Below are 24,289 nucleotides of genomic sequence, written 5' to 3' on the forward strand. Positions count from 1 at the left end.
CCCCGGTCGTCTCACGGACTATTGACCTGTACACCACTAATCTGCTGTCACCAACCAGGTCCTCCCTGGTAAAACACTTAGTCTCAGTCAGTTTCTTAAGTTAACAAAGAAGAGTGTAGTTTATTGCAAATACAAATAAACTTTAACCGCATTCAAAACGTTGTTACTCTTTACCTTCTTAGTCTTATTTTATCCTGTCAAGTGCCTTCATTTTTGTTTTGGTCCACTAGATGTCATCCTAGATTTGCTATACAAGCACTCTCAAATTGCAGATTTAAGAACAAATATTCAGACCTCTGTCAGCACCTGGTGTCATCATTCCAAAGTCAACAAAGTTACCCACAAGCTTTTATGGTGCCTCAGGACTATAGATCAGACTGCTTGTCCTCTGCATTTTAATCTACTTTCATGCAATCGCTCATGGCTCCAAATCCCGATTTCATTCAGGCCAAGTGTGGCAGCCACTTCCGGCAGCTGAGTTTGAATGTAGTGAAAGGGCAGGCAATTGTTAGTTATTTAATTCATTATTGTATCTTTATACTCCCAGGGAGAGACACTTGTGGGATTTTCTGCCTTGGGTGTGTGCCATTTTCTGTTCTATCTCTGGCAGCCAAATGAGGCCATAGCCAGCCCTGAGGCCATAGTCTGCTTCTCAGAAATGATGTATAAAGCACATGTGAGATACTCGCTTGTAGGGTTTTCCAGAAGAACATGATTATAAAACCCCAAAGAAGATGCATGCTTTGTTGAGAGAAAGCGCAGGGCCCTTACAGAGGAGGCACTGTGTAGATATTTTGGCAGTTCTCTCTGACCTGACCAGGGTTGAAAAAACCAGCAGCAGAGCAGAAACCTCTTTACTGATATTCTAAGGCACTTCCAGACAGTCACAATTTTGTGAGTGGGATTCAAGAGCATATCAGCAAACTCATGTTATGCAACAAAAGTAAACTTGGAACTCTTGAGCAGCAAACCTGCTTTAAAAAATTGGACTTTTTGCAGAAAGGAAATTAATAGGGGAATGGACTGAAAAGTGTGGGATTGTTTGATGCAGTATTGTATAACCTTCCTACAAACAAATCAGAATGAATCCCAGTAAACAGGTCATCTGGGAGCAGCCCTAGGCAGATTAAAAAAAGAAAAGAAACAGAGATAGACAGCTTTCCCCCAGAGGGTGACATGAGAAAGGTGTTGTTGAAGACTAAAATGGGGAACCTCCCATCAGCCCCGCCAGCCTGGCCAGTGGTTTGGGATGATGGGCTTTGTAGTCTAGCAACATTTGAAGGCTTACAGGTTTTCCACCCTAGTCTAAGAACTTGAGAGAGGCTCAGTTGCCCATAATGTGTACACACATTCCACTATTGCCTTCAGTAAATTGGTTTTGGAGGGTTTTTTAGTGTTTCGAAAACCTGCACAAGCTTATTTTACCATTGGCAAGTACTGCTTACTGCCAGCTGGGGGAGAATGGAGGTTGCAGATCAGCACTGGGCAGGATCCTTAGTCTAAGTGGACAGGGGATAGCCTGCCTCCAAAGGATCTGGTTATCGCCTTAAAGGGATCCAGGAAGAGGTGCTTTTGTCTGGATACCCAAGACAGGGGGCTGAGGGGCCATAGCACCCCCAAAATGGTGACCTTGGAGGGGTTGCCTTGATTTAATGCACATCATAGGGCAGTCCTTAACCTTGGTTAACACAACCAAATAATGAACTGGGCTGGTTGACTCAGGATACATACCCAATGCTTATGCCAAAACCTGCAGACATCTGTAATCAATAAATTTGTGGCCTATTTAAATCCCAGTTGGTTGTTTTTTGGTTATTGCAACTTTATTATGCCTTGACCCCACTGCCCACGACTCCATTGTGTCTGGACCTGCAACAGTGGATAAAATAGGTGTGTGGATCAAGGGCACTTAAGTCTTTTAAAAGCAAACAATCATATGCCAGACCCAATCCACACTATACTCCAAAGTGACTGTTAGCCAGGAGCTGTCCTGAACGCCTCCCATCTGCTGTTGCGATAGAGCAAGAAAGGGAGAGGAAGACTAGGGGAAGATGGAATTTTGTCAGCAGAAGACATGCTGTCTATAGATGGAAGTGAGAAGGTGTGTATTTGTGTGCAGAGTGCTTCATCTTAGAATTTAAGTGAGGACAGAATCTAAAGTAGTCGTCATGATTTTATCACACAAATGCCAACTCAGGAAATCACTTGCAGATATGGAACTGAAATGTGAACTTGATATTATCAGTGATGTACAGTTTTTGCAACAGCAACAGCAATACTTTTATTCTTGCTTCATAAAAAGAACTGTAAGGCATTTAACAGTTCCCGTATCTAATTACTGCTGCAGTTATTTGATGGAAGCAAGTGTGGGAATCAGAGGAAATTCCACGCCTCTTTATTACAGTAGAAATGCAGTTAAAAGTGAAATGTGTAGATTTTGTTTCTTGGTTGAAGAAAGATGGAAACAAAACCAAAAAACCATAAACGCATTTCACGTAAAATGTAAAAGCCAGTTCCCAAGTTCCATTCCATTATTTTGCTGTGACCAAGAAACAGCCTGCAGAGCAAGGTTTTGAAATAACAGCGAGATTCTGTTGAATCAGAAAAATACAAATCCACAATTTGAGTGAACATTGCTTAATGATCCGGAAGGTTGTGCTTCCAACTGAATGGAGCATTTGCTCCATGGGTTAACATCTTGACTGGTGGTTTCATCATTTGCCATTTCTTCTCTAGCTCTTCACAGAAACACATGCCCAGTGAAGGAATCTAGTAAAGCAGAAAAGATTTCAAGATGGGGTTTTTTTAGGGCAAGAAAGGAAGTTACCCCATATAAGCCAACACCACCACGAGGTAACTGAATAGTTTTCATTATCCAAGAGTGTTAGGGGCAAGTCACTCGAGACGTTTAAAAGCAACAAATAATGGCTCACAAGGGCTTGAAGGAGTGAAGGTTATTTAAGCAGCATAAAGTGGCTCAGAGGATCTGATAATTATGCTGTGGGTCCCTCTTTCTTCACTAACAGCACTAAGGATAGTCAGCCAAATTCTAGTAATTTTCAAGGGTAAGGGGGAAAGCATAGTTCACTTGACTGCAAATTAAAAGGATTAGGTATCAAGCGAGGGTAATGACTGACTTCTGCCTGAAATCCTGTTGTTCTGTTACCCACATGTGTACACTCAACTGCTTCGATCGACGGAACTGGCACCACTACAGGTGCCACATAATACCCATTCCACATTTGTAAGAACTTTATTGTTTAGTGTTGCACCACCTGCCCTTTGGAACCCCCTGCCTATTGACATCAAACAGACACCTTCACTGAACTCTTTTCGGTGCCTGCTAAAAACATTCTTCTTTAGACAAGCCCACACAGATGCTTAGAAAGCTGAGGTAAATTTAATCTGTTTTAATACTTGTATGTTTTAAGGTACAGTTATTAACGCCCCCATTTTATTGTTTTATCTTTTTGTAAACCCCTTTGAGATTTTGTTTTGTTTTCACAATCAAGTGGGGTCTAAATTTTAACAAATAAATAAATAAATAAATAAATAAATAAATAAATAAATAAATAAAATATTGCTAGGCGAACAACCAGTCTGATTTGGCACAAGGCAGCTTCTTCTGTTTCTAAGAGCGAACATTTTGCGAACATTGTGAATGCAGAGCAGAAAGGCAGGAAACTGCTTTGTACAGAATCAGACCACTGGTTCTTCTAACCCAGTACTTTCACTGGCAATGATTCTCCGGGATCTTGGGGGGGTGGGGTAGTTTCCCCAGCCCTTCCTTGAGATGCCAGGGATTGAATCCTGGACAAGCTGCATTGCAAAGGATGTTCTCTGCCACTGATGTTCTCTGCTATGGTCCTTATGGCAAGAAAAGTCTTAATCTCTGATGATTATGCACATAATAGGGGCAAACAAGCCTGAACAACCAAGTTATTTCAAGCCAGTGTGGTTGGAATGTTGGGAAATGACCTGGGAAACCAGGATTCAGATCTCCACTTGGCCTTGAAGCTCACGAGGTGAGCTTGGACAAGTGCCTGCCTCTCATCCTAACCTGCTTCACAGGGTTGTGGTAGGGATTAAACGAGGGGAGGGAAAACCACAAATGCCACCTTGAGCTCCTTGGATAAAAAGGTGGGATATAAATGCAATAGATAAGAGAGAGCCTTACCTTTCGAATGAACTGGGGAAAGTCACCGCTCTTTCTGGCAGGAAGACCCAGTAATGGTCGAGTGAGGGAATCTAGAGATGAGCCATGGCCAACAACCAGGATGGTGCCTATTGTCAGAAAGGGATCTCCTTAGAATAGTTTATTAAAGTAGTGCAAGGGTGGGGAACTTCAGTGCTGCAGGAGGACAAATGCAGCCTTCCACATTTCCCTGTCTAGCCCTTTGGACTCTCCCCAAGCCACCCATCTCACTTGCACTACTTTGCACCTCCCTGAGTACTTTTGCCAGGCTGGAATGTGCCCTTGCGTTCAAGCAATGGCCCTTGCTTGCCTGGATGAAGGCTAAAGAGGAGTGTATGAGGAGTGTGTATACAAACTAGCCTACAGTGGAAAGATAAAATTTACATTCATTGCTCTGCTCATTTTTGCCTCTGGCCCCTCCCACCATTGCCATGTGGCTCCTGGAAGGTTGCTGAGAAAGGAATGTGGCCTTCAGTCTGAGATGATGGTGATGATGATGATGATGATGATGATGATGATATTATTTATTTATTTATTTATTTATACATACATACATACATACATACATACCCCGCTCATCTGGCTGGGTTTCCGCACCCCTGAAGGAGTACTAGTGGTGCTTGGGAACCTTCAGGCCTGCATATGTTCTAGCCCGCCTATATTTTGGCTGCCACAAAGGCATTTTTTAAATAGCAAACTTGTGCTTGTGATTCTGTCCTTGAAGATTCAAAGCAATGAAATCAAGAGTTACCATAGAGTTACCTTCGGTTGCACAGGAGCCGACAATGTGTTTTATACTTGCAGAGCATCTGTTCACATAGTCCTCATAGCTTTCGGATGCCATCAGAGAAGAAAGAGGAAAATGACACCTGTTAACGAAATCCACTTGGTTAACATTCGTTGGCTCAAAGGAAATGTTAGGCTTGGAACATTTGAATGCCATTCCAGGCTCCATCACTTAACCTGCTTGATGGTTTTAGGAAATTGTTCATTTATAGCATGAGTGGGGAACCGTATTTCACCAGTGGGCCAGATCCTTATCTTCCCCAACCCTGTATGGGACAACTTTGACAGGTAGGCAGAACCACTCACCTGATGTCATCATGATGTCAGGTGAATGATACCTGCCAAAAGTCAAAGAAGGTTGCTGTAGCTACTAAGCTGACTGGCAGTAACAGCAACCTCCTTTAAGCGGCACTTTCATCACCTTTGAAAGAGACTTGATGTAGCTGATCAGCAGTTATAAAGGGAAGCCCCTTTATAATCAAGGGGTAGAATCTATAGAACATGTCCTTCTGTTTTGTAATTGATTTTATGGAAGATCAGTGGCGTAGCGTGGGGGTGCAGGGGGGGCCGGCCGCACTGGGCGCAACATCTGGGGGGGCGCACTCGCACTCGCAGCTCTCTGCCCCTACCTGGCTCACTCGGGTTAGGGGGCGCAAATTACTTGCCTTGCCCCGGGTGCTGACAACCCACGCTACGCCACTGTGGAAGATAAAACCCCCAAAGGTATTGCTGTTAGTGCCTAAATTTCTATCAGTAGTGGTGAGAACAAGAGGAAAACCCAGCATCTGAAACAGCATCTTCAGGGACTAGCTTGAAATTATTGTAGCTTTATATAATAGTTTTTATGTTACCCTTTTGAATCTGTTTTTCTCTGAGATTCCTGTGTTTTGGTCTATTGGTGGTAATAAATGGGTTGATTTGATACGGGGAACAAACAACAAAGAAAAGTATTTTTCCAGCAAGCCTTCCTTGCTGGACCTTGCAACCTTATGGGATTTGATGAGCAAAACATGCTGCCCTGAGGCCACTGAAGTATAGAAGTTGTTTGGATTTGTACCCCCTGCCCCCCCAAAGCCCTCTATAAGATTTATTTATTTTATTATTTTGTTTTATTAATTAATTTTCTATCCTTCCAAGGTGCCCAGAGTTGGAAAATCACATTGTTGTAAAACTACTTTTGATAAAAGGGGAGGGGGGATGATTTTGCTAACAACTCCCTTTAAAGCTGAGGCTGTTGTTCTGTGCTGAGTCATACAACAAACAGATAAGAGTTGTTTTCCCACCCCCTCCCAGAGCACACATATGGTCAGCCCAAGTCATTTTTTTTTATCAGCTGAACAATTTCCACAGTTGAATCATTCACTGCAGCCTTTTGCCAAAAGGACTCCAAGAGGAAGCTACGAGGCTACAATCGATCCTGTGCTCGTTATTGTTTCCTGTTCTGTTTGAGGTTTTGCAAACTGCACTGAACCACAGAACTCCATTGCCACAGAGGGTTAAGAAAGAGAAGACTAAGCACGGTTGATGAAAGTGCAAGAATAACTACTTTTTACAAAGTGTGCAAACTTTTTGTACCTATAATATATGGTATTATTGTTCAGAAATGTGATTAAATGTAGAATCCAAGCTGCTTTGCTTCTAAAGTATCTCCACCAACACCCATCATTGCACTAGCAGCGACTGCTATTGATTCTTCCCAAACACTTGCTTGTTATGTATTTCTTTTAAAAATATGTTACCTTTACTTTGATATATTCTGCAGCTAGCCTAGATTAAAGGTAGTTTGGGGGGGTCTGATCTGGATCCCCGAGCCATTTTTTCTTGCCTCTCTGAAGACCTCACTAATTTTAGCAGCAGTGGCAAAATGAAAATAATAGAAAGTACACACCGTGCTAGGATAAGTGAGGCCCAGTGCTTGGATGGGGATGCAAATCACCCCCTCCTTGATCTTCAGTTTGATCATTCAATGAATGGAAGGGGGAATGAAGCAGCTGGGAGGTGGTGGACACAGTGTGCCTGTGTCTACGTGGCTGCCTCAGAGTACATACATGAGAGAGTATTGGCTGCGTAAGAGATAACATGGCCCTTGGGCAAATAAAGCTTAGTCATAGATAATATGACAACATTATACACGATAACGGAAGTACTATCAACCTCACTGATTTAAGAGATCTCAGTTTTCTCCTGCCCCTCTCCCCCCAAACCCTAGTTGCAATGGAGACAAAACTACACTTCCCTTCTGCTGTCTAGCTCATTAAAAGAGGCATTGGTTTATTGCACTGGAAGAGCTTATTTCTACGCTCTTGTCTGCATACTGTAACAGAGCATAGAGTTGGCCTTAGGTGCCCAAGCCCAAGCCCAAGAAGACTCTGTCTCCTTGATTCAATGACCTCCCCTTACACCATACCACTTGCTTATTCCAGCCACTGGTGCTGCCTCTTTAGCAGAAGCTTATAGATTTTCTTACAGTTAAGGGATATACTGTAGACATTTTGCTAAATAATAAATAAGTTAAAGGGCATCACTTAGACACATAGGACTTAAGAATTTAAGAACAGCCCTGCTGGATCAGACCAATGATCTAATTCATCTAAAATTCTGTTTCCAGCAGTCACCATCTAGATGCATTCGGAAAGTACATAAGCAAGGCATAAAGGCAACTTTAATGTTTATCAGCCAACAGTTGCCTTTCCGTTGGGCAGAAGCAAGGAATGGGTTTTCTTCTCTTGCTCCAGTCCTAAGGCCAACAACACAAATGTGGGCCCTCAGCTGCTAGCACTAGCCCAGCCTTGCTCTAGCAAGGAACACAAGCAAAGGAATTATTCCACCCGTGCAGAGATAAGTGAAGCATCCATTTCCAGGTCTGCCTTTCACAGGATGTTGTAGTAGCCACTAAACCACAATGACAACAGGAGCAAATAGAATTGGGCTGAATTTCTTAGAAGTTGGCTTGCAGTACTCCCATCTAATTCCCGACTGTAGTATTAAATGATTAATACTACATCTGACAATGAATAGAGACTATCCTACCTGAGGAAGAACACACTTGCTACATTCTGTTAATTCTGATGACCATAACATTTAGGCATCATTCTGGAAACATGCTCATGGTTTGTCTCACTCCAGATGAACCGTGAGCTCTAACCAAGGTTTGTTCTTGGTTTCCCACTTGTGGTTTGGCTGGTGGAGGTTCAGGCAGAACGCTAAGCCAAACCATGGCTTGGCCACGAGCAGCCTGGCAGCAGCAGGACTGGGGGAAGTAGTACAGTGAAACCTGTACATTTACCCATTCACGCTAAGCCATGGTTTGGCTTAGTATTATATGCTAACTGGGTTTCTGTAACTGTAGTACTTACTTGTATGTGGTATCTATACTGTAATTGGCCTCTGTCAATTCTCTCTGTGTCATAAAAGAGGGAACAACTGTGCTTATCTCCCATTTAGTCCATTCAAAGAGTCCAGGTTCTATACAAATCTTGGCTTTTTGTTCTAGTTGAAGCCCTGCAATAATGAAAGCCGATATTATAACAAAGAAAATCATATAGAACCTGTTTAAGACCAAATCTTGCATTCAATAAACATTTCAAAAAGTCTTATGCAAAGTCTTATGTGGTGTGATCTGGAATAAGTAATGTCCCAGAGGTTAATTATTTTGTCTGTCTGTTTCTCTCCCTGAGAAAAACAGCTCTGTTCTCCCTCTGCAGCAGTAAAAATGCCACAGTAAAAAATTAAGGCTGCATGCACATCCAAAGAATCCTGAAAAATGTAGTTTCCCCCAGTACATAATTCCCAGCACCCTTAACAAACAACAGTTCCCAGCATTTGTTGGGGGAAATATTTATTTTATTTATTTCATAAAATTTATATACCACCTGATTGTACAAAAAAATCTCATAATGTGCTTTATATGTATGGTAAGGTTACCAGATTTTTTTTTCAAAGAATCCAGGGGCAGTTTAAAAAAAAAAAAAGAGAAAAAAAGTTATTTTTAAAAAAGTTATTTTTTAAAAAATTAAGAAGTAATATCTTCTCTTCTGTGGTCTCTGTTGCGCGGGCTTAATCTGGGCACCGGCCTGCTCTCTTGGAACGCTAGCCACTGTGGAGTAGGCTCGGGCCTGGGCTCGGCCACGTGTCCTTGCCCTCCCGGTGCTCTTCTACCTCTCCTCAGCGACAGCAAGGTTGGGGCTCCTTTCTTTCTTCTCCTTCCTCTTTCTTCCTCTTCCTTCTCCTTCTCCTCTCCTCCTTCTCCCTGAGTCAGCTCCAGGGTTTTCCTGGCTCTGGAGCACCGCTGGGCAGTCAGCTGGGTGGCCGAGCGCTCTCGTTCCCGGCTCAATTTGGGTCACGGAGGGGGGTCAGTAGTTCTCCCAGTTGACGCGCTGTGCATCCCAGGTTCCCCCTCGGCAGCGGCAGTGGCAGCGGCAGTCTCAGCACCCCAGAGCCAGCCTGGTAGCGCAGTTGGCTCTGGCTGGCTTCAGGAGCTGCCCACTGCCATGGCGCCCACCATTTTCCCTCACCAGAAGTCCCCATATGATGTGTCTTGTGCCATTGAACCAATCATGCAACATTCACTCCCTACTAATAAATCTACAATACTTAAAATATAAATCCGGGGACATTAAATGAAATCTGGGGACATTCCAGGGACGGATTTTGTCTGGGGACAGATAAATCCGGGGACTGTCCCCGGGAAACAGGGATGCCTGATAACCATAATGTATGGTGCGCATATAGCCTAACAGAACAACCAAATCAACTGCCTGAACTGGCTTTCTCACTTTGCCTAGTGGTAGAACTGGCCCTGAGAAAATGCTTCTCCTTAAAAATAATTGAGATGCCAGCACACCACTCCAGCCTTGATTGGTTCCATACATCCCTTCTGTCAGAAAGGGTCACTTACCTTCTAATACATATTGAGAAGTTTGGATACAGCGTAGCGCTGGGGAAGAGTAGACACAGCTAACTATCACTTCCTTCTCAAGCAGGGCTTCTCCTGAGAATGAAGAAGCACAAAAAAATCCTTCACAAAAAGAAAATATGGGTGCAAAGCATGTTCATATGGATTGTGGGCTTTCATTCCCATATGTATTGTTTTGTGTTCTAACATACAATTGAAATGGATGGACTCACAAGGGATACTTTCTGAATTAAGAAGCAATGAAGAAGAACTGCTAGAGTCTTTGTGGAAATTGGGTTGAAATATATGATTCTTGTTAAACAATTATGTAAAGGGTGCCATTGTATTGCCTGAAATATATTCACACCTATAGATATGGGTATGGAATATGGATATTCCATATTTCTGTTCAACACTGAGCTACTCTTTGTCTTTCTACTAGTGTTGCCCCACATTACAGCCCTTGTGAGCTGCTATGTTGTTGCTCTTCCAAAATTAAGCTGAAAGTAAAATTAAATGGAAGTTACATGACCCACACAAGCACTTCATAGAGTGTTATATTATCCAGTAATTCATTGCTGCCCTTACCATTATTACATAGAATGAGGTGGTCATTCTCAGCATTAAAGCTGGTCAGCAGCCCCAGGCCATTCATCCCGAGCCCCCCAGCCATTTCCCTCAGTTGGACGAGAAAGCTGTGTGTACCACGCCAGGTGCTGTGCTTGCCTAAGCTAGCTTGAAGCCTTCAGTTACAGTGGAGAACACTTTCCCATCACCAGTGCTGAACTTAGGTTTGGAATTGGGGTGGGCATCTTGTCCTTTGCCTCAGTATATTTTTGGCCAGCCCTGAGCAACGCCCTTCTCCGTGAGCAAGATCTTCCACCTGTTCGGCAAAGCCACCCAGATACATCTGGCAGTGTCACCAAGAAGTAGTTGCTTGTTTAAGTTTTGACCAAAGTTTGGTTCATGCACGCTTCTGGCTAAACGAGATGCTACTTTCTGGTGAGAAACTTTGCTGTCATTAATGAGGATGAGATCATGGATTGAGGACACCTGTGTTATCCAGTATGAACTGGACTTAAACACTGTTATGATGGACAAGCTCATTGTGGCTGGATACCTTCATGGTGAGATAGCACGTCCACCTTACACTTCTGGAAAGCTACTGCCAGCATGGTCTCTGAATGACTATGGAAAATCTGAACCACCAAGCCCTTCTTTCTGTTGTCCTAACTTCTGTTTAGCTTACCTATTAGTCTAGACTGGAAAATACCACAACATGATAAAGGAGGATCATATTCAAAGTTCTTGATGCTATCTTTTCGATTTGGTAGACTGGTGGGGTAATTGAGGTCAGCTCGATGATATTTTCCTGGAACAAATTCAGAATGCTTTTACAACTAATGCCAGAACATCCACAGCAAATCTAATTTTATTTCTCTTAGGCTTGCTTTTAATCCATTATGGCCTAGGTTTCCTTAGAATGCCACTACTACTACAATCTCAATTCCCCACCCATCCAATAGAGTCAAAGAATTGTAGAGTTGGATGAGACCTCAAGCGTCATCTAGGTTAACCCCCTGCAATGCACAAATCTCAACTAAAGCATCCATGACAGGTTGCCACTCTACCTATGCTTAAAAACATCCAATGAAGGAGAGTCCACAACCTTCTGAGGGAGTCCATTCCATTGTTGAAAAGCCCTCACTGTCGGAAAATGTTCCTGATGTTTAGTCGGAATCTCCTTTCTTGTAACTTGAATCCATTGGTTCAAGTCCTACCCTCCAGAGCAGGAGAAAACAAGCTTGCTCCATCTTCCATGTGACAGCACTTTAGATATGTGAAGATGGCTATCTGATATCGCCTCAGGCTAAAATACCCAGCTCCTTCAACTGTTCCTCATAAGGCTTGATTTCCAGACCCTATCTTAGCCTACGTTTACTGATTTTAGAGTCTGATGCATAAGTTGCACAGCCCCTGAAAATGCTGCTTTATTAATTCATGATTAACCCATTTCAGACTCAAGGCAACTTGGGAACTCACAGAGAGATCATTTCCATTCTCAACAGGGTTTCTAAGGAGCAGATGGGCTAATCATTTTTGTTTGTTCATTACTGTTAATATGATACATTGCTTTAGGTCAAATCTGCTGTATCAGATCCCCAACCTTCTACTTACCATCTGCATCAAAACACTGCTGGAGCCAAGACTTCCCAAACACTTGATCTACCCTTTCTCCATGGCGAATAATCAAGAGGCCTCTTGGGATTGTGCTTTTCCCAGGGAGCTGGAAGAAATTGCATTACAACTCTGCTCATTAAAATTACAGAAACTTTTAGATAAGCAGAAGTTTAAATGAGCAGAAGTAATATTTGCACCATGCTGCGCTGGCATGGCCTCTACAAAATGGCACCTCTATAAGTTTTAAGTGCATCAACCAGTGACACTGACACTCTTGTCACTAGGACAAATGGTGCAAGTTCAGATCGTGGTAAGAATCTAGGAATTTCCATGTTAAATCAAAACAAAGTCTGGCCTATATAGTGTAGCAGGATTGGGGAATCTGTGGGCCTCTAGTTGCTGGGGAATACAACTCTCATCATTCCTGGCCATTGGCCATGCCGGTTTGGGTTGATGGTAGTTGGAGTCCAACAACATCTGGGGGGAACCACATTTTGTCCCCAGCAGAATTTAACCAGCTGCTTCTAAGAGGCTCACAAATAGGGTGAGATGCATGCTGCCTCTGAACATGATGTTCACATTTAGCTATCACGGCTAGTGGTTGTAACATAGCTCGATATACTGGATAGTTGAGATTCTCACAATGCCGATTCTTCTCCATTCTGAATTTAGGGTTGCTTTTATGAAAAATCCATCAAAAGACGACATAGTCTAGGAGTACAAAACAGTCTATTAAAGCAACATGCTTTCGCACGCCGACTACAATAACTGTTTGCCTTGTGGAGATCTGAATATAATGCATAAGAGAGCCCTGAGGCAGGGATAGGAAGCCTGCGATGCTCCAGATGTTGAACTACAGCTCCCATCACCCCTGACCATCAGCCATGCTGTCTGGGGTGATGGGAATTGAGGTCCAACAGCACCCATAGGGCCACAGGTTCCCTATCTCTTCCCCAAGGTTTTGAAAACTGGTTCACTTTTGAAAACAGAAATCCTTCTGCCTAGGCAGGTTTCTTAATGTTACACTTCATGTGATGGTGAAACCCCAAAACTGTATAAAATGTTACTTGCGCAAACCTATTTTGTACAGCAGCTTTTCTTACACTAGCATTTATGCACACTCCATAGGATGAAGACATTCAAAAGCCAGTTACCTGAAGAGGAAGTGTTTTGCCTCCATTTCTTGGCGAAGGATTTGGGTTTTTCAGTTTATTGCAAGACTCATTTTTATTCTTAGAATGCAGAGTGAACATATATTCTCTGTAAAAGAAAGTTGGATGCCAATGACTGAGAGGGGTAATAAAATGGTGGAGAAATCCAGGCTCATGCTTCTTTTTGAAACCAAACATAAAGTCCACACTATGTGACATTAAGGCCACCTCCAGGCTGACCAAACCCACTGATCTCTGCAAAGAAGGTGGAGCCCACAATGGTTCTCTAAATGACAATATGGCAGATTGTAGAAATAGATAATCTATGAATATAGCCAATGTATATTTCCAGGGATATTTGCTATATTGTGCCCCCAATTTTCTTACATGGTAAAGAGGGCAGCCTCTTAAAGTGCCACTTTCCTTGTGATTTATAGAGATGTATGGTGGTTGTGTGACATCTGTTTATTTACAAATATTCAAGCTGAGTGTGGGAGAAAAACAAGCAGTTAGAAGGACCTTGTTAGAAAGGCTGTGTTAGTGTCTAGGTCTGAGAAAGATAATGCTAGCCTCTAGAGTGCTTAGTAAGACAAGGCTAGTCTTCCAAACATCTTGAAAGAATGCTAGCTTCTAAGGCACCTTGAAAGATGATACTTGATAATTTCTAGAGCACTTAGAATGACAATGTATGACATAGGATATGAAATAAACCCTACCCAATGGTCTAAACTGTGGTCTAAACCACCATTTAAATCCATCTCAGCCAAATGAAGAGAACTACTCAGTCTGAAACTTATCTATATATGGTACCTAACACTATGGAAGCTGGCACACTACCTTATTGTCTATTATACAGTGATCAGTCTGCACAGGGTGGATTTAATAACTAAAAGTGAAGGGTAATACAACTCAACTCTTATACAAGTGGAGAATGATATGGAATAGTTTGCACATAAAAAAATCTGAAGCCATAAAAAAACTGAAGCTCAGTAATACTAACCTGTGTTTGACCCAGGTATCTGACTCGTTGGCTTTTTCTGTGTAATTTTCAGGAAGAAATCCCCGGCACCCAGTTCTGTGGGAGATGCCAATCACCCAGCCTTCACAAACTTCTGTTTGCTTTGCCCGGTCAACATAAACCAGATCCCCAACATTCAGCATCAGTTCATCAATGTTCTGAGGCTTATACTGGAACAGGGCCCTCAAAAGCTAAGAGAATTTGATTATTATTTTTTAAAGAGGAGAACAATAGTGTGAGAGACGTTTTGTCAGATCCAGGAAAAGCAGAGACATTGCTGACATCTGCTTCAACTTTATTTGAGACATTGAATCAGTTTATATTTGTAACAGGAGAAACCTTAGGGCTCAATGAAAGAGAAGCTCACATGCTTTACTGTTCATGGTATAACTGCGATTATCTGATTATGTTAGTATGATGTGTCATGAAAAACAGCTGCTTATCACAAAATAGGTTAAAAGCCTTTTTCAGCTGAGCAACTCACCAAGAAGGGTGAAACCACTGCACTAGCTGGTGGGTCACTGTTGTTTCCCGGAGTGGAGAGGGCTGAGGTAGTTGGTGCAGTGCAAATGCCCTGACAGAACCAATCCAGTTCCTCTGTCAGGGCATTTGCACTGTACTGACCTCTCTGACACCTGATCCCTTTCCCTCCTGGTAAGCTACAACGATCCATTTGCCAGGAGGCTAACATAGAGGTTCTACCCCACACAGCAACCTGCTTCTGCCTTTCATATATTCTTCTCTGTATATTCACTCAATGCACACTAAAAATAGATCTTTTTTGGTATAAGGCTAAAGTGCAGCTTTAATTCAGAAAAACGGGTGGGAGTAAAAAAAAAACCAGGGATGGGTGAATATGTCATTTTTTATTTATCTCAGTTTCTCACTTTCCCAATATTAAGTTCAATTCCCCACATTTCAATATCAATTAGTATTTTTTTAAAAAAGTACTCACGAAAATTCACCAGCAATTTAGTGCAATATTCTCCTAGAATACACAGCTTTGCACACATTTGCTTAATAAATCAGTTTTAAAAGCAATTTCCCCTAATACAATGTTGTTGTTTTTTGCATGTTACCTTCACTAATATACACATTTATACACTCACATGTGCATTTTGTACACTTTACTTGGCTGGAGAACTGTACTGCAAAATTCAGAGAAGTGCAACTTCGTGTTGTGGTTCACACATTGTGTGCAAATTCCCTTAAATGTGAACTGAATTGAAATTTTCACCTACCCCCAGTGCCACATCTATCAGTGGTCTGAGAAACCCTGGCATAAACACTGTTAGCAAAACCAGGGAAATTTCGGAATCCCAGGCCTCTCTTTTGTGCAAGGGATCTGGGGCTCTCCAAGAAAATTCTGGCATGCAAAATGACTTTTCAGAGTAGAATGCCACATAGCCAGACTAAAAGAAAGGATATCTTTCTGTTTTGTAAATGAAAATAAAGTGATGCATTGCCAAAAGCTTATCAAGAAGGTGAGCACTCTATATTTAACCAACTAAACACCCACAGAAAGTTTTTTCCAATTTCAAAGAGTAAGGTATCTAGTATGGGTGTTAATTTATTCAGAGAGTCTTCTCACATTTCTGAGTTGAACCACACTTTTAACTCGGGGACTCTTTAAGCTTCCAAGTGGCTTCAGCTATCCAAAAGCACACATGAAAACCAAAACTAGGGAAATGTTCAGAGCTTGAGAGGGGAGGAGATGGGTTGGAGAGGTGACAGATAGTTCATTTTGATGGACAGGTCTAGCTTTTAAACACAGTGAATTATTTCCCCCAGACATTCAAATCACAGCAATGTGGAAGAGGGAATTAAACACTGTTTGTGTTTCATGTGGATTTGTGCAAGTAAATAGAGATATCTCCCTCCAAATCCTAGGGTTTGTGTCAGAAGCCCATCCCCCAACAAGCCTTATTTATTTATTTACTTAATTTATATACCGCCCCTCATCCAAGGACCACAGGGTAACTTATAGTATAAAAACACAAAATACCTAACGTAATAATAAACAAAACATTTTCTTCCTCTTGGAATAACAGAGTCCTTCCTGAGGGATTGCACTTTACCCAGCCTAGTCTTTCCTGGGGATCCATGCCCCTTTCTCATCTCTACATCCTATTATTCCTTTAGTACCCACCCTGAAAGAGTAAAGCCTGCACTTGCAGGACGACAACTGCAGCTATTAATCTGAAATTCAGCAAGTGTCATCTCCTCAGATGGGGCAACATTGCTGGCAAATTCCATCCACTACTAACAGAAAAAATAAAATAAAATAAAATAAAATAAAATAAAAATAAAAATAAAATAAAAAAATAAAAATAAAAAGTTAGACGCTTTTCTATTGTTAAAACTTTAGAGGTGCTTTGAATCAAACCCCTGACCGTATCTGCCTACAATTAACCCACTCAAAAAGGGTTGCTGTGCCTGCAAATTTCACCCACTTCTGTGATTGGGGGATGGGGAGTAGAGCCATTTTCAGACACCCCATAATATTGAATTGGGGGTCGTAGTAGGACTTTGTTTTTAACAGATCTAATTTGATTCCAAATAATGAATTGAACTGGAAAGACACAGAGAGGATCCAAAACAGATCAAGCTACTTTCCAAAACTACAGATACAGATATAAGGAAAACCTTGTGGTCAGTGCACATCCTCAGTATCTTGTAGTGTACACACCTGGTAATGTACAAAGCGCATATCTCTGGAATACAGAACTGCTGTCCACTGGCAGCTTTGCTTAGAATTGACCGATTTCGCCAGTTGTTCCAAAGTCTTTTGATGGTGAGGGTAAAATTTGTTGGCCAATGTAAGATGGAGCTGCTTTGTTGAAGGTTTTACACAGCAATCTACAACAACAACAACAACAACAACAACAACTGTCAAATAGTATTGAAGGATGAAATTAGTTTTCATTCTATTATTTCCAGAGTTGTATTCTATATTTTTTTTTTACTATGCTGAAAAAAGTCATTTTGAAAAATGCATTATAGCTCCAATTTATGGTGCAATCCTATGGGTGTCTACCTACTGAATACAATGGGATTTACTTCCAGGTAAGTGGGTAGGATTGCAGCCCTAGTACACACAAGCAGTCACACACGTGCAGGCTCCAGTGCACTCACAAAGCTACACACAAGAAGAGGGTTCCTGATGCTGCTTGATGTCAGAAAAAAGACGACCTATACAATATGCAAACTCATGCAGAACTTTTCGTGAAACTGAAATGGAGAGGGCAGCTTCTCTGCTTATGTGTGCCCACATGAAACAGGGAAAATCTCAACAGTGACAACGAGTTTGTCAAAGTAGTTACCTGCTAAGACGATAGCCTCTGAAGCAAAAGCTGCAGCAAATGACTTGAGGACATTTGCAGGGCCGTCGCTAACGAAGAAGCCAATGTAAGTGCTGGAGGAGTGTAGTGATAAGGAAATGATTGCCGGGAAGTAACCAGAAAACCTGTCGCCTGCTCTTTTCAAGGCTTCGTACAAGCCATCAACTTTTTGGTCTTCACACTGAAATAAAACCCACCAGTTACAGGCTTTCAATGGACCCCCTTGCCACAGGCACCATTTACAAGTGAGATCTGCAACAAAACTCTGCAGTGAAGTGTTTCAGCCAGCCATTTCCTCTTCCAAAATACTCCATTATGGTCACCCACCCACCTGCTTTCCCACACGCTCTCAAAATGTTCAGTTGACCTTTCAGGGTCATTGAGTATGCTAATTCCATATTAGCCAGTTTTAGCCCCCTCCCTTTAGAGTCCCCCACCCAAAGGGTTTTTTCTTTTTCTTTTGGCACTTCTGTAAATTTTGGAGCTTCCCCAGGTTGTCTGATACCTTCCTCTTGTAAATCGGTGGTATTTTTTGGCTAAGCAAGCAACAACACTCATTCCTGAACACTGGAAATAAATGGAATGGCACACTTAAGATGATGAGAACAAGGCACACAACCAAGTAAAAATGGATGGAATAAAAAATGGCAAGCACTGCAAATAGGTACTGGGGCTGACCCTTGGCTTAAATCGAGAGACTTCAGTCATTGTCATCACAATAAATACTTTGTTCACTCACCGTAAAGAATTCAGAAAGTGTGATGTGCGGGAAAACTTCATGGGCTTTGTTTTTCCCACATTGGTTTTTGCTTTCTCTCCAAAATTCCATCAGTGTGTCATTCAAAGCACCCGTTGGGCACAAATAGAGGGCATATTCCTGAGGGATTGGGTCTTCCAGTGAGGGATCATTGCAGTGAGAATGCAACCTACAATGCAGAGATGAAGTTATAAACTTATGACGGTCTTCTGCAAGAGCTGGTTCACACTTTATGTACATAGGCTGCATGGTGGTACAAAGTGATCTCACCAGAAATTGGCACAGATGCCTCCACCACGTCTCTGGCAGTAATTGCAGGGGTACTGCCTTGGGGGCTTCTGCTGCCTGAGGCAGCTGCTTCACCTCTCCTCGTGTATGTGCTGGACCTGACGCAGGGCATTTTTAACATACAGGTCACACTCACACTATGGCTCCCCACCCCCAAATCCTGGAAGCCATAATTTTTTAATATTGCTGAGAACTGTAGCTCTATGAGCAGTAAACTACATCTCCAACTCCTTGAAAGATCCCATCAACGGTGTCTCCGAAAAATTTTACACATCACCTGGGAAGACAGGCGAACTAATGCCAGTGTACTGGAAGAAGCGAAGATCACAGGTATCAAAGCAATGATACTTCAACATCAACTTCGTAGGACTGGTCATGTTGTGTGGATGCCTGATTATTGTCTTCCAAAGCAACTACTCTATTCCGAACTTTAAAATGGTAAGCGTAATGCTGGTGGTCAACAAAAGAGGTTCAAAGACTCTCTCAAGGCAAATATTTAAAAATGTAGCATAAACACCAACAACTGGGAAACAGTGGCCTACGAGTGCTCCAGTTAGAGAACAGCCTTTACCAAAGGTGTCATGGGTTTTGAAGATGTTCGAACTCAGGACGAAAGGGAGAAATGCGCTAAGAGGAAGGCACGCTTGACAAACCCTCACCATGATCAACTCACGCCTGGAAACCTATGTCCCTACTGTGGAAGGGCGTGTGGATCCAGAATTAGCCTCACAGTCACTTATGGACTCACTTTTAAAACCACGTTTACGGAAGACAATCTTACTCGGCTACGAGCGATCGCCAAAGAAGAAAGAAAGGATGTGATCTTAAAGTGGTGGGGAAACTCCCCACCAGTTTCTTTTTTCAGCAGAGGTGGTGAAGAATAGTTGGGCTCAGGGGGTGGTAAACATTTCATTGCAGGATGGAGTGGTGTCCGCCATCCTAAAAGAGGTTCTACTGCTGGCTGGAACTGATTGAGGTTGGTGGGGCAGAGCGCCATTTGCCCTAACAGACCAGTCACCCATAGTCATTCACTGCCTGGTTGCAGAGGACTGGTGGGAGGCAGCAGCTGGGGAATCCCCAAGGGAAGAAGGCTCAGGGCCAGGGGATTAAGGTCCACAAATGACAACATTTTGGAGGTCCCAGGTCTCAAGGTGGTTAGATTGGTCTCAGCTAGGGCCAGGGCCTTTTCAGTACTGGCCCCGACTTGGTGGAATGCTCTGTCTCAAGAGACTAGGGCCCTGCGGGACTTGACATCTTTTCACAGGGCCTCCAAGACAGAGCTGTTCCACCTGGCCTTTGGTTTGGACTCAGTCTGACCCTTATGTTTCCCTCCCCTTATGGTTTTGATCTATGGGCTACTTTTAAAATGAGGCTGCATTTTAAATTGCATTTTAACCTGTATTTTAAATTGGTTTTTTTCCTATTATGTTTTTACTGTAATTTTACTGGTGTTAGCTGCCCTGAGCCCGGCTCTGGCCTGGGAGGGCGGGGTATGAATAAAATTTACTATTATTATTATTATTATTATTATTATTATTATTAGCAAATCTAACATGCTGCCATACTGAATTTTCTCATTCCATTGCTGAAATATATATTTGAGTTTGCTGCGATTTTGTAGCATCATTTCCTACAATGTCAGATACAGTGTTAGGGGGAAACACGCCCCCCCCCCGCAAAAGATGGAACAATACCTTCTAACTCATGTCATTGAGAAGTACAACTTTTGCACACTCACCACTTTGCGGCATCTTCTGCTGACTTTTGCCCAGTAGCTGCCAAAGCTTTTAGCCTGAGGAAAGTACAATGAACCCACTATGTGAAAACAAAGCCACAATCACACTTGAACAGTATGCTGCACTTCTGGTATTTGGCTGTGGGAAAGTTTTCTGAACATAATGACTTACTACATCGGCTAAATTTAGTTTCTGAAACCAAGAATATGGCTGCCTATCTTGTGTTTTAACAAGTTGTTAGATTTTCCACTTTCCAAACACCAGGACTTTCACCTGAATAAAGAAATAGTAGTTGATTGGGCATAATGGGTTTTGATTCATTAACTGATCAGTTTTGCTATCCCAACCCTGCCAGACACAAAGAACCATGAGATTCAGCAAACCCCCAAACAGACATGATGAGCAAAAATGGGATAACAGCAGCAGAAAGGTGTGCTTTCGTAGGCCTCCAGATTTTGTAGGACTCTGACTCCCATCTGCCCCCAACCAGTATGGCCAATGGTCAAGCAAAATTGAGTTGTAGTCCAACAACATCTTGGGAGCCACATATTCCCCATCCCTAGTCCACAGAGAAGCTTACAATGGATAAATATGGCTTTTGCTGAGACAGAGAAGTTGTGTGCATGTGGCCTTGGCAGCTGAACTGACAGGAGGTTGGAACGCGCTCATGAACTGATAATAGAGATGGATGAGAAATCCAATTTATTTCATGTTTTAATAAGAGATTATCTAATTTGCACTTTTCGAACCAATACAGAATCTGAAACACAGGTATCTCTCAAAATTCATAATTCCCAGAATTTTACGATTAAGTTCTCCAGCTAAGTAATATGTACTAAAATGCATACAATAGGGAGGAATGTGCAAAAACCAACCAACCAACCCACATACATTAGTGAAAAATAACAAAAATGCTTTCTGTTGCTTGCAAACATGTATATATTAATCAAAACTATATACAAACGTGTTTATTAGAAAACCACTGTAAAATGCTAAAGAATATTCATTAGGGTTTTTTGGCAAATAATAATAATAATTGTCAGGGAATTGACATCGGAGCGCAGAGTGGAGGTAGGGCTCTCCGATGATGCAGGAGAAGGGACCAGCAGGGAGAGGGAGAATACTTCCATTGGGGAAGGAAATAAGCGTGACACCAGGAAAGAAGGGTCTTCGGAGAGAGGGCTCCAAGACCCTTCCACAGGGTCCAGCGGGGAGAGCCCAGGACCTCCGCTGGCCACGCCCACTCTGCACAGGAGACTTCCGCGCAGAGAGGCGAGGAGGAGACTTGGCGTCAAACAGCTTTTATGTTGGAAGAAGTTTAGGGAACGCCTACTGACGGATTCTGCCAGTGACTGAGACAGTCGCCTTGTAAGGGCTGTCAAATCAGGGAAAGGTTTAGCTACCCCAACAGCTGGGAGCAGTTTGGAATTTACCCACAAGCAACCCCAGTTCCCATTACAATAATAATTGCAGATTGCAGCAGAAATGTGGAGAACTAAATATAAGATTGGAAAAATGAGAAACTTAGAAAATCAAAATTAACAAGTTCATTCGCCCCTAGTCGATAATACTTTCATTCTCTCAAATCTGTCAATGACTCAACTATCATTATGAAGAAAGAAGCACCCATTGTTTTGGTTAAAAGAGGCATACATGACAGTGCCTCTTCTCAGGTACACTCTCCATCTCCGGTGCTGTTGTGGTTTACTTTGGTAAGCAATGGTGTTAAAAATAGTTCAAGTTTAAAAATCTATTTCCTGTTTAACTGGGGAAACTTTTAAATCTATGTGAAGATTTTTGAATCCACTAAATGTTGCAGCCTTATATGCTTAAACGTTACACCCACTCTTCTGGGTCTCATCCTCTTCCCTCTCTTCATGGTTTTGTTCCTGTGACTTCAGAAGCAGCCTGACATGAAGACATTAAACTGGTGAAGCTTTCTCCATCACTTTACCTCCCTGAAATATTTAACCTGATTAATTCCTGCGTGCCAGATGACCATTACAGACACCATACCAGGATCACTGAAAAGTGGCAAGCCTGCAAAATGTTTCCATGTTGAATGTTGTGTATGCAAAACACTGCTCATGTGTGATCACACAGCTCCATTCATACGAGAAATAAGCACAGCAACACAAGTACTAGAGGCACAAAGTTTCAAAAGAGATCAGAAGAAAATCCTGAGTGTGTAACTTCAGAACGTGTGTAACTTCTTTTCCTGTTCCTTTTTCTCATGTCTTTCAAATCACAAGCCATTGTTTTAAACTGTAAACCATCTTGAGTGCTTTGGCAGGAAGACAGCATATAAATATAGGCAGTACAGTAGGAAAGAATAAAAGCAAGCAAATGGGGCATTCAGTCTGAGCTACTCTGACACACAGATCTCATTAAAAAAAAAGTGAATTGCATGGTATACTCCCCTAAACATTTCTATCTTCTCTCAAGTGAGCAACATGGACTTACAATGGTACTTCGGGTTACAAACTTAATTCGCTCTGGAGGTCCATTCTTAACCCAAAATGGTTCTTAACCTGAGGCGCGCTTTCGCTAATGGGGCCTCCTGCTGCCACTGCGCCACCGGCGCGTGATTTCTCCTCTCCTCCTGGGGCAAAGTTTGTAACCCGAGGTACTACATCTGGGTTAGCAGAGTTTGTAACCTGAAGCATTGGTAACCCGAAGTGTTTGTCACCCGAGGTACCACTGTATGTGCATCACATGCCCACCATAGTCCTTAGCAAGGTGCTCTATGCTTTCTGCTGTTCCATCCATCTCAGCGTTCCAATGTCACGGCAAAAATGGTTACTGCTCCAGCTTGTGAGGAAGTTATCTCCAGCTAGGCCTCCACCACGAGATGTGACTAAGCACCATGAGTTAGATTAGGGAGCTCATTGCAAGGCACTAGGGATGGCCTATCTTTTTAAAACATTGTGTCGAGAGCTTAGCTGCAGGTGCCACATAAATTATAAATGTTACAGTTATTACTATTAGCATTATTATTACGCACCCTGAGAGCTGAGATTCCCCACAGGAGTCATTTATTTCATAGTGCATTTATTATTATTATTATTATTAGTAGTAGTTGTAGTATACAGCCCTATACCCACAGGTCTCAGGGCAGTTCACAACATAAAATCACAATATAAAAACAAAAACACCCCCAACTATTCTGGGGTTTCAGGCTCCCTTACAGCTCTTGCCGTGGCAAATCTGAAACCATATGCAGCAGCAACGTACTGGTCAATACAATACATCATGACTTTATGGTAAAACTATGTCAAATAATCTCCCTCAACAGGTTTGGCCAAAGAAAATCTAAGCATACCCATAAGTCTCTTGTGATACCCAACCCAAGAGCCGAGCTTGCTGCAATACAGAAGGGGATGTTCCGTGATGTTGATGGCTCCACACAGCCTTTTAGTTTTCAGATTAAATTTTGCAAACAGATCAGAGAGGGCTTTATGGCAATTTAACTCCAGAGGTACTCACGCTGTGTGTACAGGGAACTCAGCGGCCAAAAGAGGCTCCAGTAAGGACTGGGTCGTTCTGTTTTTGTACTTGTTCAAGATCTTGGCGTAGAGCGGTGTCTCAGCCTCTGCCATCTCTTCTCTTTCTCTTTGGGGAATGCATGTAAGACAAACACACAGAGAAAAAGTGGGGAGGCAGAGTCTGTGAAGATAAAAATCAAAACCTCAAAACCTCCTCCGATCTTTTTGACACAAGCTGATATCCTGTTTTTGCAGCGTGTTGTGGCTCTTACAATTACTACTGTAAGTAGGCTGGAAGGGAAAAACTGAATACAACACACAGGACAGGTCCCATGTGAGCTGCAAATGTCTGTATACTGCAGTGCTATATGTAATTCTGTGACATATATAAACTAACTATATCAACATTTCTTGGGTCATAATTTATTTTTACTCCAAAGGAATACTGAGTCAACAG

At 42.3% G+C, this 24,289-nt stretch overlaps 1 protein-coding gene across 2 annotated transcripts; it reads right to left on the bottom strand.

The window, feature by feature from the left end:
- Positions 1-2,415: 2,415 nt before the first annotated feature.
- Positions 2,416-24,271, bottom strand: UBASH3A (ubiquitin associated and SH3 domain containing A). Of its 2 annotated transcripts, none has more exons than XM_083611939.1 (14): positions 23,834-24,268; positions 20,350-20,403; positions 18,306-18,492; positions 17,549-17,747; positions 16,915-17,084; positions 14,208-14,416; positions 13,211-13,316; positions 12,054-12,162; positions 11,125-11,247; positions 9,879-9,971; positions 8,338-8,482; positions 4,958-5,064; positions 4,178-4,284; positions 2,416-2,769 (listed from the first exon to the last, which is right to left on the bottom strand). In XM_083611939.1, exons 1-14 carry the CDS (start codon positions 23,944-23,946, stop codon positions 2,638-2,640), a joined length of 1,854 nt encoding a protein of 617 aa, XP_083468065.1. In that variant the 5' UTR covers positions 23,947-24,268; the 3' UTR covers positions 2,416-2,637. The 2 variants fall into 2 exon arrangements, 1 of the variants encoding a protein (XP_083468065.1); XR_014547712.1 differs by having other exon boundaries at positions 2,636-2,769; positions 4,947-5,064; positions 23,834-24,271.
- Between the last annotated feature and the right edge of the window lie 18 nt (positions 24,272-24,289).

This window comes from Podarcis filfolensis (assembly GCF_964270895.1).
Source record: "Podarcis filfolensis genome assembly, chromosome: 4".
NCBI classification, from domain to species: Eukaryota; Metazoa; Chordata; class Lepidosauria; order Squamata; family Lacertidae; genus Podarcis; species Podarcis filfolensis.